The following is a 17,239-nucleotide window of genomic DNA, read 5'->3' as shown; positions in this document are numbered from 1 at the left end:
CAACATGGTGAAACCCCGTCTCTACTAAAAATACAAAAAATTAGCTGGGCATGGTGGCGCGTGCCTGTAATCCCAGCTACTCAGGAGGCTGAGGCAGGAGAATTGCCTGAACCCAGGAGGCGGAGGTTGCGGTGAGCCGAGATCATGCCATTGCACTCCAGCTTGGGTAACAAGAGCAAAACTCGTCTCAAAAAAAAAAAAAAAAAAAAAAAAAGCTGGCAATACTACACACACGCGCTAACAACAACAAAAAAACACATAAACAAAAGGCCGGGTGCAGTGGCTCATGCCTGTAATCCCAGCACTTTGGAAGGCTGAGGCAGGTGGATCACTTGAGCTCAGGAGTTCAAGGTCTGGGCAACATGGCAAAACCCCGTCTCTACAAAAAGTAGCCAGACGTGGTCGCAGGTGCCTGTAGTCCCAGCTACTCGTCAGGCTGAGGTAGGAAGACCATTTAACCTTGGGAGGCGGAGGCTGCAGTGAGCCACGACTGCACCATAGCACTCCAGTCTGGGTGTAGGGCCAAACCCTATCTCAAACAACAGCAAAACAAAACAAACAAAAAAACACGAGCTAGTCTTTTCCAGAAAGACTGGATGATCTGGCCACTCTGGGACCACATTCCTGCCAGGCAGCAACACGACAGCATGTGGTAGCTACTGTCCCCTTTAGACAAAACCTATTCTCTCCACTTCTCTGCAGCCCTCAGCATCCCCCTAATTTCCTAGAACCAAAATGAGATAAATATTTTCTTTCCAGGAGCAGAAAATGTGTGTGTATATATATATTTCCCCATTTCAGTGTATGTATAGATATTAGATATATTACTGACTAGCCTAAATCAAGAGGAAAAAGGAGGAAAAACCCTAATTACACAAAATAGGAACAAAACTAGGGAAATGGCCCCAGCTGCAGAGGAAAAAAGGTGAACTAAATTGATAATTTTCTATGAATACATAAACCACCAAAACTGAACCCAGAAGGACATAGCAAATCTAAACAGGCCCATGACTTAGAAGATACTGTAGTAGTTATTGAAGTGCTATATTCTGAAACAGCACTGGCTAGGGTGGTGGCTCATGCCCATAATCCCAATACTTTGGGAGACAGAGGCAGAAGGGCTGGTTGAGAGCAGTTCAAGACCAGCCTGGGCAACGTGTCTCTACCAAAAATTTAAATAAATAAATAGGCACCAGGCTGAGACAGTTTTCCAAGAGAATTCTACCAAATTTTAAACAAGTATTTTTAAAAGTATTCAAGCTGGCTAAAAGTTTATTTATTTATTTTTTTTGAGATGGAGTCTTGCTCTGTCGCCCAGGCTGGAGTACAGTGGCATGATCTCAGCTCACTGCAACCTCTGCCTCCCGGATCCCGGTTCAAGCAATTCTCCTGCCTCAGCCTCTCGAGTAGCTGGGATTACAGGCATACGCCACGATGCCTAGCTGTTTTGTATTTTTAGTAGACATGGAGTTTCACCATCTTGGCCAGGCTGGTCTTGAATTCCTGACCTCGTGATCTGCCCGCCTTGGCCTCCCAAAGTTCTGGGATTACAGGTGTGAGTCACCACGCCTGGCCTAAGCTGGCTAAAAGTTTAAAATAAAATCTTATAGCCAGGCGCAGTGGCTCACGCATATAATCCCAGCACTTTGGGAGGCCTAGGCGGGTGGATCGCGAGGTCAAGAGATCGAGGCCATCCTGGTCAACATGGTGAAACCCCGTCTCTACTGAAAATACAAAAATTAGCTGGGCAGGGTGGTGCACGCCTGTAGTCCCAACTACTCGGGAGGCTGAGGCAGGAGAATTTCTTGAACCCAGGAGGTGGAGGTTGCGGTGAGCCGAGATTGCGCCATTGCACTCCAGCCTGGGTAACAAGAGCGAAACTCCATCTCAAAAAAAATAATAATAGGCCGGGCGCGGTGGCTCAAGCCTGTAATCCCAGCACTTTGGGAGGCCGAGGCGGGTGGATCATGAGGTCAAGAGATCGAGACCATCCTGGTCAACATTGTGAAACCCCGTCTCTACTAATACAAAAAAATTAGCTGGGCATGGTGGCGCGTGCCTGTAATCCCAGCTACTCAGGAGGCTGAGGCAGGAGAATTGCCTGAACCCAGGAGGCGGAGGTTGCGGTGAGCCGAGATCGCGCCATTGCACTCCAGCCTGGGTAACAAGAGCGAAACTCCGTCTCAAAAAAAAAAATAATAATAATAATAATAATAATAAATAAAATGTTATATAAGAAACTTTGTATAAAGCTATAGAAAACACTGAAAGAACTTGATAAAGGTAGCATAAGACATAAAATTATAGCCTATTCTCACAAATAATGATGTAAAATTTCTAAATAAAATATTAATAAATAGGCCAGGTACAGTGGCTCATACCTATAATCCCAGCACTTTGGGAGGCTGAGGTAGGTGATCACCTGAGGTTGGGAGTTTGAGACCAGCCTGACCAACATGATAAAATCCTGTCTCTACTAAAAATACAAAATTAGCAGGGCATTGTGGCACATGCCTGTATCCCACCTACTTGACAGGCTGGGGCAGGAGAATCAGTTGAACCTAGGAGGCGGAGGTTCTGTTGAGCCAAGATCACGCCACTGCACTCCAGCCTGGGCAACAGGAGCTAAACTTCATCTCAAAAAAATAAAATAAAATAAAAATACTCCAGGCCAGGCAAGGTGGCTCATGGCTGTAATCCCAGCACTCTGGGATGCCGAGGTGGATGGATCACGAGGTCAGGAGTTCAAGATCAGCCTAGCCAAGACAGTGAAACGCCGTCTCTACTAAAAATGCAAAAATTAGCCAGGCGTGGTGGTGAGTTCCTGTAATCCAAGCTACTCAGGAGGCTGAGGCAGAGAACTGCTTGAACCCAGGAGGCGGAGGCTGCAGTAAGCCAAGATCACACCACTGCACTCCAGCCTGGGTGACAGAGCAAGACTCCGACTTTAAAAAAAAATCCAATCCCTCATCCTACAAAATTAAGGGAAGAAGAAAAGGGATGGATGATTCAAAATTGGCTAAACACTGAAATCCTGGTGATGGATACATGAAGCCTTATTAGATTGTCTTCTCTATTTTCATGTGTGTCCACAATAGTTTTAAAAATGTGGACGCTCGATGCGGTGGCTCATGCCTGTAAACCCAGCACTATGGGAGGCCGAGGTGGGTGATCACCTGAGGTTGGGAGTTTGAGACCAGCCTGATCAACGTGGAGAAATCCCGTCTCTACTAAAAATACAAAATTAGCCGGGTGTGGTGGGACATGCCTGTAATCCCAGCTAGTCGGGAGGCTGAAGGCAGGAGAATGACTTGAACACGGTGAGTGGAGATCGTGCCATTGCACTCCAGCCTGGGCAACAAGAGTGAAACTCTGTCTCCAAAAAAAAAACAAAAACGTGCAGAAGGATCCAAAGGAGGATCATAAAAAGATACAAATGAGCCGGCTCTGTGACGCAATGAATAGTGCACTAGACTTCTAGCCGAGCCTGGTGAGGTCATAAAAGACACAAACGACTGCAAAGGTACACAATAGGCTTACAAAAATACAGAAAAATGCCACCTAACAATGCAAATTAAAGCTACGAGTTGGATTTCATTTCATCAAAAGTCTAAACGTGGTAATATGCAGCATTGGTGAGTACAGGTGGGCAACTTACACTGATGGTAGGAGTCCAAATCAGTTCGACTTCTTTGGAGGGTAATCTGGCTTTCTTTCTTTTTTTTTTCCTTTCAAAGTTATAAGTGCATACCTCTTGGCCCAGCAATTCCACTTCTAGGAATTTATTCGATGGACATCTGTTCATTCAACAAGTATTTTCTGCCACCTACTATGTGCCAGGTACCGGAGATAAAAGTGGAGAAAACTATGCTCCTGTTCTCATGGCGCTTCCATTCTGGTTGTGGGGGAGGCACAGGAGCAAAAATTACAATCTTGAGTAAGTGATAATAAGGTCGACATGGGTTGGCTGGTCTGGGAAGGCCTCAGTGAGGTGATGGTGGCCACAGAGGCTGAGTGAGGGAGAGGAGGAAGCACAAGGATGTCTGAGAGAAGCAACCGGAAAGAAAGACAACCGGCAGCTGGCAAATTTGGTCTTTCTTCCCTTGGTTTTGCGTTTTTCCCCCAACAGCTTTTTACTTATCCAAAGGATATGTACACCACTGGAATGTCTCTCTTTGTCCTGACATGAAAATAAAAATTAATCGGGTCATTTTAATACAGTACATTCTTCAAGGAAGGTGCCAAGTCGGCACTGTTTCCCCAAACGTTGTGTAAAACAATTTGATTTTTTCGAAGGAATAATTTTCCAATTTATCTAAGTGTTATGCCATGTCTGCTAATAAAAGTGTATTAAAGTTAAATCATGAGTTTTTAATGCAGATAAATATTTCCATAGCAAAGAAAACAAATTAGTTTCACAAAAGATATTGATCAGCTGTTACATAATTTTAAACAGAAAGACACAAAACTATCAGTCTCTGCCTTTTTGTCGAACCATAGACTTAGAGGCATCTATCGTTTAATTTCATAACCTTTTAAGCAATGAAAGTTGAAATTCTGATTTTCCTTAGGGGCGATTTGCATAAATTTTTTTTTTTTTTTTTTTTTTTGAGACGGAGTTTCGCTCTTGTTACCCAGGCTGGAGTGCAATGGCGCGATCTCGGCTCACCGCAACCTCCTCCTCCTGGGTTCAGGCAATTCCCCTGCCTCAGCCTCCTGAGTAGCTGGGATTACAGGCACGCGCCACCACACCCAGCTAATTTTTTTGTATTTTTAGTAGAGACGGGGTTTCACCATTTTGACCAGGATGGTCTCGATCTCTTGACCTCGTGATCCACCCGCCTCGGCCTCCCAAAGTGCTGGGATTACTGGCGTGAGCCACCGCGCCCGGCTGCATAAATATTTTACACTGAAGTGGCCAGCGTCAACTAAGGGCATTCCCGATGGTCAAAAAAGAAATGACTCTGCTACAACGCCCGAGATCATCATGTAGTAACTTCTTCAAACCACCACAAAATACCAAAGCTTCAAAAACAGCCAGGAATGCTACGTTCCACAAAGAGCAAGATAATTAGGAAACCAGCAGATGGGAGGAGAAATCTGTCTCTACGAAACATGTTTCCATCTCAGTTTTCAAAGTGGCTTTATATAAACGCATTCCTCTCCTACCCAAAAGAACACCAATAACCAAACGACTCAGGACTGCAAGGTGATCCCCAAGGAAGCGAACTTGTGCAGACAGATTTCAAACGCCAGGAACCACCAGCAGAGCGAACGACAGGTTCCCCTCCGACGGCTGCGATGCTCCATGTCCTTCCTTCCCCTAGTACCCCGCGGCCCACTGAGCCCTTCCCCAAAAGTCCCCCAGTTCTGAGCGGCGCACGCCCCCGACCCTAGTTACAGGGGACAGCCGCGGAGCGCCCACGGCGCCAGTAAGTCTCCGCGCACGCAGACCAGCCGGAGGGGCGAGCGTCTGGGCGCTCGGTTTGGGGCGGGATGCAGAGGAGGAGGATGTCCGAGAGGGCCCCAGCGCTCTCAGGGTCTGGCGCCCGTCCCTCCGCCTCCCGCCACTGCGGTGCACAGCATCCAGGGACCTCCCAAGGACTCCCCACCCCCTACCCTGTTCTCCCACCCGGGGTCAAGACTTGAGGCGGCGCCAAACCCCCAGCGGAAGGATTTCCTTGGATACCCCGGGAAAGGGTCGCGGTGCAAGGCTGGGCTGGGAGTGCCGAGCGCGAGGGCGGCAGGAGGAAATGGGGGGTCAGGGGCAGGGCGTTCCCACCGCAGGGCCCGGGGAAGGGAGCGGGGGTGGGGCCGCCGCGGACCAGATGCGGGACAGAACGGGGACCGCGGATCGGGCTGGCGGCCACCCTGGGAAGGGCTGGGAGATGCGAGGAGACCCCCCGCGGGACACACCTGCGCCGGTGAGGGGGCCGCCCGCCCCCAGCGAAGCCTCACCTGCCCAGAGCCCGCTTCATTCCAGCGTCGGCTGCGCAGCGCGGCTCGGCCGGCCCCGGGCCGGTCAGGCGCAGGTTCTGCTTCAGACGGCAGTCGGCGTCCAGCGCCGCAGCGGCCGAGCCGGAGGAGGACGAGCCCGCGGCGGCGCAGCGCTCATGCTCCAAGGCGACGGGCTCGGTCCGCTTCCTCATCCCGCGACCGACACGGTCGGCAGCCGACGGCGCCCGCTGTCCTCGCCCGCCGCCTACGCCGCAGTCGCCGCCGCTCACAGCCGCCGGCACCCGGAGCCCGGACACAGGAGCCCGCCGCTTCTCACATCCTGGCCCAGGCCGCGGCGCAGGGCGGCTACGCTGGCCAATCAGCGCCGGGCTCCCGCCGGCCCCGCCCCCAGCCCCCCCCCCGGCCACCTCCTCCCTGGTTCCGAGGGGCGCGCGCCCAGCATCCCCGGCGCCACCCGCAGCCATCTTGCGGAAGAGCGGGCAAGCCGAAGCGGCGTGTCATCGCCAGGGCAGGGCTCTGGGCTGCCTAGCGGGACTGCGGCTGCCCTCGCCCGGGCGCTGGGCGCTTCTGCGAACGGAAACCCAGAGGTTTCAAGTCGCAGTTGTGTTCTTGTGATTCGTAACTCTTTTCCCACAAGGACTTTACATTTAAAAGTATGCTTTCCAGTCATCAATTTTTAATTTGAAGCAAATGTATATACTCAGTTTTCACTTTTGGGCCGAACATGGGGAAATGAAGTGCTTGAGAAATTTACTTTTTAAAAACCTGTATTAGATAATAGTTTTGGTTTTTGTTTTTGTAGAGACGGGGTTTCACCCATGGTGGACAGGTTGGTCTCGATCTCTTGACCTCATGATCCGCCGGCCTCGGCCTCCCAAAGTGCTGGGAATTACAGGCGTGAGCCACCGCACCCGGCCCAGATTTTTGATTTTTATAAAGAAATTAAGACTAACTGACTGGAGGAAAATCCATTTCAAAGATAAATTCACCCTTATGAAACCCAAATTAAGTACTAATTCAACCCATCCTAAAAAGAGAAAAGGAAAGAATAAAGGGCAGTTTCACAAATTTAGTTTTATAACTTTGGCCTTCTTTAATATGGCATTACTTTTGCAGATGATCTACAACCAAGAGAAATATTTGCTTACTTATTCCGAAGTAACTGGAAATTTTAATATTTGTCACTTTGAAAACTATTGGCAACTGATAATTTAAGATCAATTGGAAATGCATTTAGAAATTCAACAGCTTTTTATATTAGCTTTGTAATGATACTTTGAAATTACAAAAGAATTTGTTGACTATATTACTAAATATCACAGCCTGCATTCATAATTGTGGCAGTATCTCCAGATACATTTTTAAAAAACATTGGAGGAGGGGTGTCGGTGGCTCATGCCTGTAATCTCAGCACTTCGGGAGGCCAAGGTGGGCAGATCACTTGAGGTCAGGAATTCAAGACCAGCCTGGCCAACATGGTGAAACCTCCGTCTCTACTAAAAATACAAAGATTAGCCAGGTATGGTGGCACACGCTTGTAGTCTCAGCTACTTGGGAGGCTGAGGCAGGAGAATTGCTTGAACCCGGGAGGCAGAGGTTGTAGTGAGCTGAGATCGCACCAGTGCAGAGAGCCTGGGCAACAGAGCAAGACTGTTATTTTTTTGTTTTTGTTTTTAAAAAAGGCCAGGCATGGTGGCTCACACCTGTAGTCCCAGCACTTTTGGAGCTTGAGGCGTAATGAACAAGAGGTCAGGAGGGCGGGGCGCAGTGGCTCATACCTGAAATCCCAGCACTTTGGGAGGCCGAGGCGGGTGGATCACCTGAGGACAGGAGTTCAAGACCAGCCTGATCAACATGAAGAAATCCTGTCTCTACTAAAAATATAAAATTAGTGAGGCGTGTTGGCATATGCCTGTAATCCCAGCTACTCATGAGGCTGAGGCAGTCAGGAGGATCGTTTGAACCAAGGACACAGAGGTTGCAGTGAACTGAGAATGCACCACTGCACTGCAGCCTGGAGCAAAACTCTGCCTCAAAAAAAGAAAAAAAAAAAAAAGGTCAGGAGAGTGAAACCAGCCAACATGGTGAAACCCCGTCTGTACTAAAAATACAAAAATTAGCTGGGGGTGGTGATGTGTGCCTGTAATCCCAGCTACTTGGGAGGCTGAGGCAGGAGAATTGTTTGAACCAGGGAGTCGGAGGTTGTAGTGAGCAGAGATCATGCTACTGCACTCCAGCATGGTGACAGAGAGACTCTGTCTCAAAAACAAACAAACAAACAAACAGAAATTAGTCAGGCATGGTGGTGCACAGGCCTGTAATCCTGACTACTCGGGAGGCCGAGGCAGGAGAATTGCTTGAACCCGGGATGTTGGGACTTGGAGGTTGCAGTGACTTGAGATCATGCCACTGCACTCCACCCTGGGTGACAGAGCAAGACTCCGTATGGATTCAGAGGCTGCAGTGAGCCAAGATCATACCACTGGACTCCAGCCTGGGCAACAGAGCAAGAAACCATCTCAAAAATAAATAAACAAACATACTATGGGATGTAAATGGTATAGTGATGTAGTAACACATCCTGGAGAGACTGGAATTCTAGGAAATAACTAAAATGTTAAAAAAAAAAGTTTTACTCAACCGGGCGCGGTGGCTCACGCCTGTAATCCCAGCACATTGGGAGGCTGAGGCGGGTGGATCACGAGGTCAAGAGATTGAGACCATCCTGGTCAACATGGTGAAACCCCATCTCTACTAAAAATACAAAAAATTAGCTGGGCATAGTGGCAAATGCCTGTAATCCCAGCTACTCAGGAGGCTGAGGCAGGAGAATTGCCTGAACCCAGAAGGCGGAGGTTGCGGTGAGCCAAGATCGTGCCATTGCACTCCAGCCTGGGTAACGAGCGAAACTCCGTCTCAAAAAAAAAAGTTTTACTCTATCACTCACTTCAATTAAAGAAAAAAAAAAAAAAGGAAAGGACGAGCTGCAGAGAAGAGAGAAATCTGTACCGAGTATTGATACAGGGGAGTTGCAATGAAGAATTTTTTTTTTTTTTTTTTTTGAGACAGAGTCTTGCTCTGTCACCCAGGCTGGAGTGCAATGGCATAATCTCAGCTCACTGCAACTTCTGCCTCCCAGGTTCAAGTAATTCTCCTGCCTCAGCGTCCTTAGTAACTGGGATTACAGGCGTGCACCACCATGCCCGGCTAATTTTTTTGTATTTTCAGTAGAGACAGGGTTTGTCAGTGTTGGCCAGGCTGGTCTTGAACTCCTGACCTCAGGTGATCCGCCCGCCTCTGCCTCCCAAAGTGGTAGGATTACAGGCATGAGCCACCATGCTCGGTCAGGCTAATTTTTGTATTTTTAGTAGAGATGGGGTTTTACCATGTTGACCAGACTGGTTTCGAACTCCTGACCTCAGGTGATCCACCTCAGCCGCCCAAAGTGCTGGGATTATAGGCATGAGCCACCACCCCTGTCTGAGAAAGAGTTTAATTCATGCAGAGCCAGCTGTAGGGGAGACTGGAGTTTTATTATTGCTCAAATCAGTCTCCTTGAAAACTCCAGGATAGGGATTTTAAAGGAAAATTTAGTGTTGCGGGGGTCACAAACTGCAGGGTGCTGGTTGGTTCGATCAGAGGTGAAATCAGAGAGAGTCAAAGCTGTCTTCTTGGGCTGAGTCAGTTCTTGGGTGGGGGCCAAAAGACCAGATGAGCCAGTTTATCAGTCTGGGTGGTGCCAGCTGATCCCATCAAGTGCAGGGTCTGCAAAATATCTCAAGCACTGGTCTTAAGTTTATAGTAGTGATGTTATCCCTAGGAGCACTTGGGGAGTTTTAGAAACTTGTAGCCTCCAGCTGTGTGACTCCTAAATTTCTAGTCTTGTGGCTAATTTGTTAGTCCTGCAAAGGCAATTGAGTCCCCAGGCAAGAAGGGTTTTGTTTTGATAAAGGGCTGTCATGTCTTTGTTTCAAACTATAAACGAAGTTTCTCCCTAAGTTAGTTCCTCCTAAGCCCAGGAATGAACAAGGATGGCTTGGTGGTTAGAAGTAAGATGGAGCCAGTTAGGTTAGATCTCTTTAACTGTAATAATTTTATCAGTTATAATTTTTGCAAAGGCGGTTTCAAAAAGGCAGTCTGCTGGGCGCGGTGGCTCGCCTGTAATTCAAGCACCTTGGGAGGTCCAGGCGGATGGATCCCTTGAGCTCAGAAGTTGGAGACCAGCCTGGCCAACATGGTGAATCCCCGTCTCTACTAAAAATACAAAATAGCCAGGTGAGGTGGCCAGTGCCTGTAGTCCCAACTAGTGATTTGAGGTGGGAAAATCACTTCACCCAGGGAAGTGGAGGCTGTAGTGAGCTGAGGTGGCACCACTGCACTACACCTGGGCAACCCTAGAGTTAGACTTCGTCTCCAGGAAAAAAAAAAAAAGGCAATGTCATTATTCATCATAAGCCTGAGTAGGCTATTCCCATGCCCATTCCTCAGGTGACATATCTACTGTATATTTGCAAAAGATCAACATAGTTTCTAGGGTTAGCTAGAATTAATCCAAATTGCTTGTTAGAAATTAACATTGCTTTTTGAAAAATTGCCTAATAAAACAGTTCTTTAGCAGTGATTCCTATCTTCGATTTATATGGTTAAGAAATGTTGCATAACCATCTAGGCAAGAAAATGCCTAGTGAATCCGTTTTAATCTAGGGCATATATTATAAACATTTTTAAACGACTTATTTAAAATCAAAGGGTGGTACTGCGGTGTTGGGAATGGAAAGTCTAAATACAGTCTAATCACTCTGGAGCTGTGTGACCTTGGGCAAGTTACCTAACTTCTGTTTGTTTATCAATCCGGGTCTTAAAACACTTTAGGGAGAATAGTGAGAATTAAATGAAATACACATTGCATTCCCTACCAGCATTAGGTACCCAATAAAAGATACGTTCGCTATTAAATATCAAACAGAAGACTCGCACTGCAAAACTGAAACGCTTGTGTCCTAACAATTCAACACTGCACAGGCCCTTCCTCTTAACTTCCAAGTGTCCTTTTTTTCAATCTAAACGAAAATGAATGAATCAAAAGGAAAAACAGAAGGAAGTTGCGGGGCGTGCATTTATTTCCAGCTTTGCTGCCCGCAGAGTAGCCCGGCCCGCCGCCTGAGAACTCGAAAAACCCTCTCTGCTCAGCCTAGGGGTTCTCCCATCCTTGGAGCGGGACCTCACCTGGGAGGGACTCCTCTTACTCTTACTCCGCCCCTCTTGGACTGTGGCTGCGCGGCGTATGTCCCTTTTCGGGCGCCGTAGGCCGCGTTCCTATTGGCTAGACCTGTTTGGCGCCAAAGCGCTGAGCGGAGACGGAGGCGAGAGGCTGGCACTGTGGGACTGGAACGGAAACAGTGAGGCGGCCGAGAGCGCGAAGACCGTTTTGGCGTGAGAGCTGCTGGTCGGCAAGGCCACGGGAGCGGGAAGCCTCCGCCATGTTCTGCGAAAAAGCCATGGAACTGGTCCGTGAGCTGCACCGCGCGCCGGAAGGGCAGCTGCCTGCCTTCAACGTAGGGGCGGCTATACTCGGACGGGGCTTGCCTGGGTTGGGCCCGGGGCGCTGGGGCGGGGCGGCTCCCGGGAAGGGTTTACTTTCGCACCTTGTTCCCTCCGAGGTCTGGAAAAATGTTGTGAAGCAGCAAAACAAAATTCGGGAGGAAAAAGCATTCGTACTCAGCCACCCAGCGACTTCGTGAATCTCCTCATCTGAGCACATTTTAGCGTTTTTCCTTGTGCAGATTTGTTCCCGTCCCTTTTACAGAACATTTACAGGTTGCCTGATAATTTCGCGTTTCTTGCTCACTCGGCCATCTAAGCGTGGTCTGTAAAAGCTAGGCCTCTGGGACCTGGCTGGGATTCCGGTTCTTCTGTGCTCTCAGTCTTCTCATATGCAGAAATGGGGATGGTGACGACAATAGTATGCAGCTCATGATGCAGTGGGTGTGAAATGAATGGTACGTGAAAGGGTCTCTGCATATGCCTTATGTACAGTAAGGGGTGAGTTAGTATTAGCTATTAATATTATTTTTTCTGCTGCTGCTACTGTTGCTATTAATATTATGATTACTTGTATTTTTCTGTCACTGCTACCCTAGGCAGAGTGCTAAGCACTTCATGTACATTATCTCTTGTTTTTCTTTTTTTTTTTTTTTTTTTGAGACGGAGTTTCGCTCTTGTTACCCAGGCTGGAGTGCAATGGCGCGATCTCGGCTCACCGCAACCTCCGCCTCCTGGGTTCAGGCAATTCTCCTGCCTCAGCCTCCTGAGTAGCTGGGATTACAGGCACATGCCACCATGCCCAGTTAATTTTTTGTATCTTTTAGTAGAGACGGGGTTTCACCATGTTGACCAGGATGGTCTCGATCTCTTGACCTCGTGATCCACCCACCTCGGCCTCCCAAAGTGCTGGGATTACAGGCGTGAGCCACCGCGCCCGGCCCCTTTTTTTTTTTTCTTTAAGACAGTTTCGCTCTTGTTGCTTAGGCTGGAGTACAATGGCGCGATCTCGGCTTATCACAGCCTTCCCCTCCCCGGTTCAAGCGATTCTCCTGCCTCAGCCTCCCGAGTAGCTGGGATTACAGGCATGTGCCACCACGCACGACTAATTTTGTGGTTTTAGTAGAGACGGAGTTTCCCTCTCCATGTTGGTCAGACTGGTCTCGAACTCCCGACCTCAGGTGATCCGCCCACCTCAGCCTCCCAGAGTGCTGGGATTGCAAGCATGAGCCACCGCGTCCAGCCTATCTCTTGTCTTTCTAATCACCCTTTGAGGGCCCTGCTTGGTGGCTCATGCTTGTAATCCCAGCACTTTAGGAGGTTGAGGCAGGAGGATCGGTTGGGGTCCAGGAGTTCAAGGCTGGAATAAGCCATGATCACGCTGCTGCAGTCCAGCCTGAGTGATAGAGTGAGACCCTGTCCCAAACAAAACAAACAAGTATAACTTTTTGAGGTTCAAATCATTGTTTTCCACTTCTTTCAGCTATATATGCATAGGATTGGGGAGATTTAAGTATATTGCCTTAGGTGACACAGACAGCAAGAAAGCTAGGATTTGAACCCTGGCACTGTGGCTCCAGAGCGTGCACTCTAAATTCTGTATTTCACTCTTGTCATAGAGCAGCCATTGTGTGGATGTCAGGACACATTCTGCTGGAAGAGGGGCACAAAAATAGATAGTAGAATTCACTGTGATAGGTGATACTAAGGAGGTGTAGCAAGGAGCACGAAAGAGAAACACCAGTATGAGCTGGGGTAGAGGAGGTGACACTTGAGCCTTGCCATCCATGAGGATGAGGTCACTGCTCTGAGAAGGAAGTGAGGCATCCCAGCCATAGGATGCTGCAGCACAAAGTCACATGGTCACACTGGAGAGGGTGACCAATAGGGCCTGTGGGGAGGCTAGGAAGGTGGCTCACGGCCTGCATGAGTTTTTCACTCATAAGGCATGTTGGGAGCTGGTAGAGGATTTTAGATGGGGAAGCGATAGGGTCATTTTTGTGGTTTGAAGATAACTATGGCAGCAATATGAGAAATAGATTGAAGAGAGAAAAGAATGGGGCAAGGAGATGGCTAGTGGGTAGCTGATAGAGCAGGAGAGGTGTGTGGTCTGAACTGTGTCAGGTCAGTGGCACTGAGTTCAATGTCTGGGTTTTAGAGACATGAAACAAACATGACTTGTAAGTATTAGAGCAGAGGCACAGATGGGGTTCCTAATGAATGAGAGGGAGGAATCAGGATCTTGGAGGATCCTCAGGAAACTGAGTAAATAACATCAGAGTTCAGGAGATAGAGTGTGTTGGGAAAGGTAATGAGTTTTGTTTTGTTTTGAACACTGAAGAGCACCTAGCCTGACAATTAGATTGTCTTACAAGTGAAGAAACTTAGACAACACAAATTATGGGTCAAGTTAAGGAACTTCTCTGAATTTACAGCATATTGGTGGTAGAGCTTCAACTTGAACACAGGCTTTCCAGTTTCCAGTCAACTGTTATTTCAAATTCAGAACAGTTATCTCATATAAAAAGTTAGAAGGCAGCAGTCTGCAGCTCAGCAGAGATGCTGGAATGCAGGGGTATGTAAATGTCTAAAATGTGGCTGGAGAACTACACATCAGGACACAGGCTTAGAGAGGAGAGAGACTGCAAACAGGTGCAGCCACGCTGGATTTAGGACCTGACTCTGCCACTAAGTTTAGCTCTCTATTTTACTCAAATTTTAAGATAAATGTTGGGTTGTCACTTTGTGGGCCTAGGGGCTGGCTGGTCTTAGAAATTGTAGAATTACCTCTTGTAGGTGTTAGTTTGGTGGAGCACCTTTTGTCTCACTAGTGCCTTCCACTGACAAACCCACCTGATACTCAGGTGATTCAGCAGCCTGGAACACTCACTCAGCCTTCGGAGGCTGGCCTGTGACTCAGTGGCGCGGAGGAAGGCTAACAGTGGGTCTGAGAGGCCCAAGGACGACACAGGCTTTTCTTCTGGAGTCACTCAGGCTTAAGTGCTGTGTTCAGCAAATTGAAAAGTGATTACCCCCTTTCTATATACAGAACTGATACTTCTTTTTTTAAAAAGTAATATATATTTTTTTTTTTGAGATGCAGTCTCACTCTGTCGCCAGGCTGGAGTGCAGTGGCATGATCTTGGCTCACTGCAACCTCCACCTCCCGAGTTCAAGTGATTCTCCCGCCTTAGCCTCCCGTGTAATTGGGACAATAGGCACATGCCACCACACCCACCTAGTTTTTGTATTTTTAGTAAAGGAGGGGTTTCATCATGTTGGCCAGGATGGTCTCGATCTCTTGACCTCGTGATCCGCCTGCCTCGACCTCCCAAAGTGCTGGGATTACAGGCATAAGCCTCCACGCCCTGCCAAAGAGTACATTTCTAAGAAAATTAGGCCAAGTATAGTGGCTCACACCTGTAGTCCCAGCCTGCACTTTGGGAGGCCAAGGTGGAAGGAACGCTTGAGCCCAGGAGTTCGAGACCAGCCTGGGCAATATAGTGAGACCCCTCTTTACAAAAAATAAAAACTAAACTTAGCTGGGTGTGGTGGTGCACGTCTGTAGTCCCAGTAACTTGGGAGGCTGAGGTGGGAGAATTGCATGAGCCCAGGCAGTTGAAGCTGCAGTGAACTGTGGTCATGCTGTTATACTCCAGCCTGGGTGAGAGTGAATCTCTCTGCTCAAAAGGAATAAAGAAAAAGGTAAGAAAATTATCTTGGGCTCAAATAGAAGTCATGCTTGCATTTTTCATCAGGAATTAGATATTTTGAGCAGAGTTGAGATTTTAGAATTGTGTCAGTTGTATATACCAGAGCATTTTTGCTAACGTATTTATTTTGGCCCTAAAAATCGATTGTGAAAAAGAGGATTGCTTCTCTTTGGATTGTTGGCAGACCTATTGTGCAACATTTAATCACATCAGGCTGGATGCGGTGGCTCATGCCTGTAATCCCAACACTTTGGGAGGCCAAGGCGGGCAGATCACTTGGGGTCAGGAGTTTGAGACCAGCCTGGCCAACATGGTGAAACCTTTTCTCTACCAAAAAAAAAAAAAAAAAAAAAAATTAGCCAGACAGGCAGGGCACTGGGCCTTACGCCTGTAATCCCAGCACTTAGGAGGCCGATGTGGATGGATCGCCTGAGGTCAGGAGTTTGAGACTAGCCTGGCAAACATGGTGAAACCTTGTCTCTACCGAAAATACAAAAATTAGCTGGTTGTGGTGGTAGGTACCTGTAATCCCAACTACTTGAGACGCTGATGCAGGAGAGTCATCGCTTGAATTTGGGAGATGGAGGTTACAGTGAGCCAAGATCGTGCCATTACACTCCAGCCTGGATGAAGAGCAAAACTCAGTCTCAAAAAAAAATTAGCCAGGCATTCGTGGTGCCTGCTTGTAGCCCTAGCTACTCGGGAGGCTGAGGCAGGAGAATCACTTGAACTCAGGAGGCAGAGGTTGCAGTGAGCTGAGATCGCACCACTGCACTCCAGCCTGAGCCACTGAGTGAGACTCATCTCAAAAAAAAAAAAATTTTAGAGCTCTAATGTTTTATTTTTCCAAGGGAAAATTTGCCACAAAGTGGGTACTAGAAAAACTCCTATGGCTGGCGGTGGTTGCAGTGAGCCTAGATCGCACCACTGCATGCCAGCCTGGGTGACAAGACCAAAACTGTCGCAAAAAAAAAAAAAAAAAAAAAAAAAAAAACCTCCTATGGCCTTTTTGTTTTTGCAGTGCAAACCAAAAATACTATTCCTTTTTCTTTCTTTTGGTATTAACCTTTTAAGACCATATAAGACCATATTTTAGTAAATTATGAGTTATTTACATATTTTTCTTTATGCGTCATGCTTCAGTAGGACTATTGATTTTTTGGGGTTTTTTTTTTTTTTTTTTGGAGATGGAGTTTTGCTTTTGTTGCCCAGTCTGAAGCGCAATGGCACGATCTCGGCTCACCGCAACCTTCACCTCCTGGGTTCAAGCGATTCTCCTGCCTCAGCCTCTCAAGCAGCTGGGATTACAGGCATGTGCCACCACACCTGACTAAATTTTGTGTTTTCAGTAGAGACAGGGTTTCTCCATGTTGGTCAGGCTGGTCTCAAACTCCCGACCTCAGGTAATCTGTTGGCCTTGGCCTTCCAAAGTGTTGGGATTATAGGTCTGAACCACTACACCTGGCTGGACTATTGATATTTTTGTTCATCAATTTTATTGATGTATAATTACTTTAATAGAATTTTGAATTTTGACAAATATGTATGTCTTTATAACCAGCACCCTGATCAAGATTTCTGTAATTCTCAAAATATCTTATGTATCCCGTAAATATATATACCTACTGTGTACCCACAAAAATAAAAAAATTAAGAAAGATTTCTGTAACTTTGCCCCCTTTTGTAGCTACCTCCCACCTATAGCCTTAGGCAACCATGTATTTGCTTTCTCTGACTACAGATGATATTATTCTTTTTTTTTTTGTTTGTTTTTTGTTTTTTTGTTTTTTTGTTTTTTTGAGACGGAGTTTCGCTCTTGATACCCAGTCTGGAGTGCAATGGCGCAATCTCGGCTCACCACAACCTCCGCCTCCTGGGTTCAGGCAATTCTCCTGCCTCAGCCTCCTGAGTAGCTGGGATTACAGGCACGCACCACCGTGCCCAGCTAATTTTTTGTATTAGTAGAGACGGGGTTTCACCATGTTGACCAGGATGGTCTCGATCTCTTGACCTCGTGATCCACCCAC

At 47.6% G+C, this 17,239-nt stretch overlaps 1 protein-coding gene across 2 annotated transcripts in view; it reads right to left on the bottom strand.

Annotated features, from left to right (window-relative positions):
- Window positions 1-6,294, bottom strand: part of ABHD12 (abhydrolase domain containing 12, lysophospholipase) — an 85,100-nt gene extending 78,806 nt beyond the window's left edge. For both annotated transcript variants that reach the window (XM_064373884.1, XM_012468640.2), the window contains exon 1: window positions 5,959-6,294. In XM_064373884.1, coding sequence (XP_064229954.1) covers window positions 5,959-6,149 — 191 coding nt within the window. In that variant the 5' untranslated portion in view covers window positions 6,150-6,294. The remainder of the gene's footprint in view (window positions 1-5,958) is intronic.
- Between the last annotated feature and the right edge of the window lie 10,945 nt (window positions 6,295-17,239).

This window comes from Aotus nancymaae, unplaced genomic scaffold, assembly GCF_030222135.1.
Source record: "Aotus nancymaae isolate 86718 unplaced genomic scaffold, 86718_ANA_hifiasm-v0.15.2.pri h1tg000001l, whole genome shotgun sequence".
NCBI lineage: Eukaryota > Metazoa > Chordata > Mammalia > Primates > Aotidae > Aotus > Aotus nancymaae.
The sequence above is the reverse complement of the archived record's forward strand: the minus strand, read 5'-3'. Positions and strand labels throughout refer to the sequence as shown.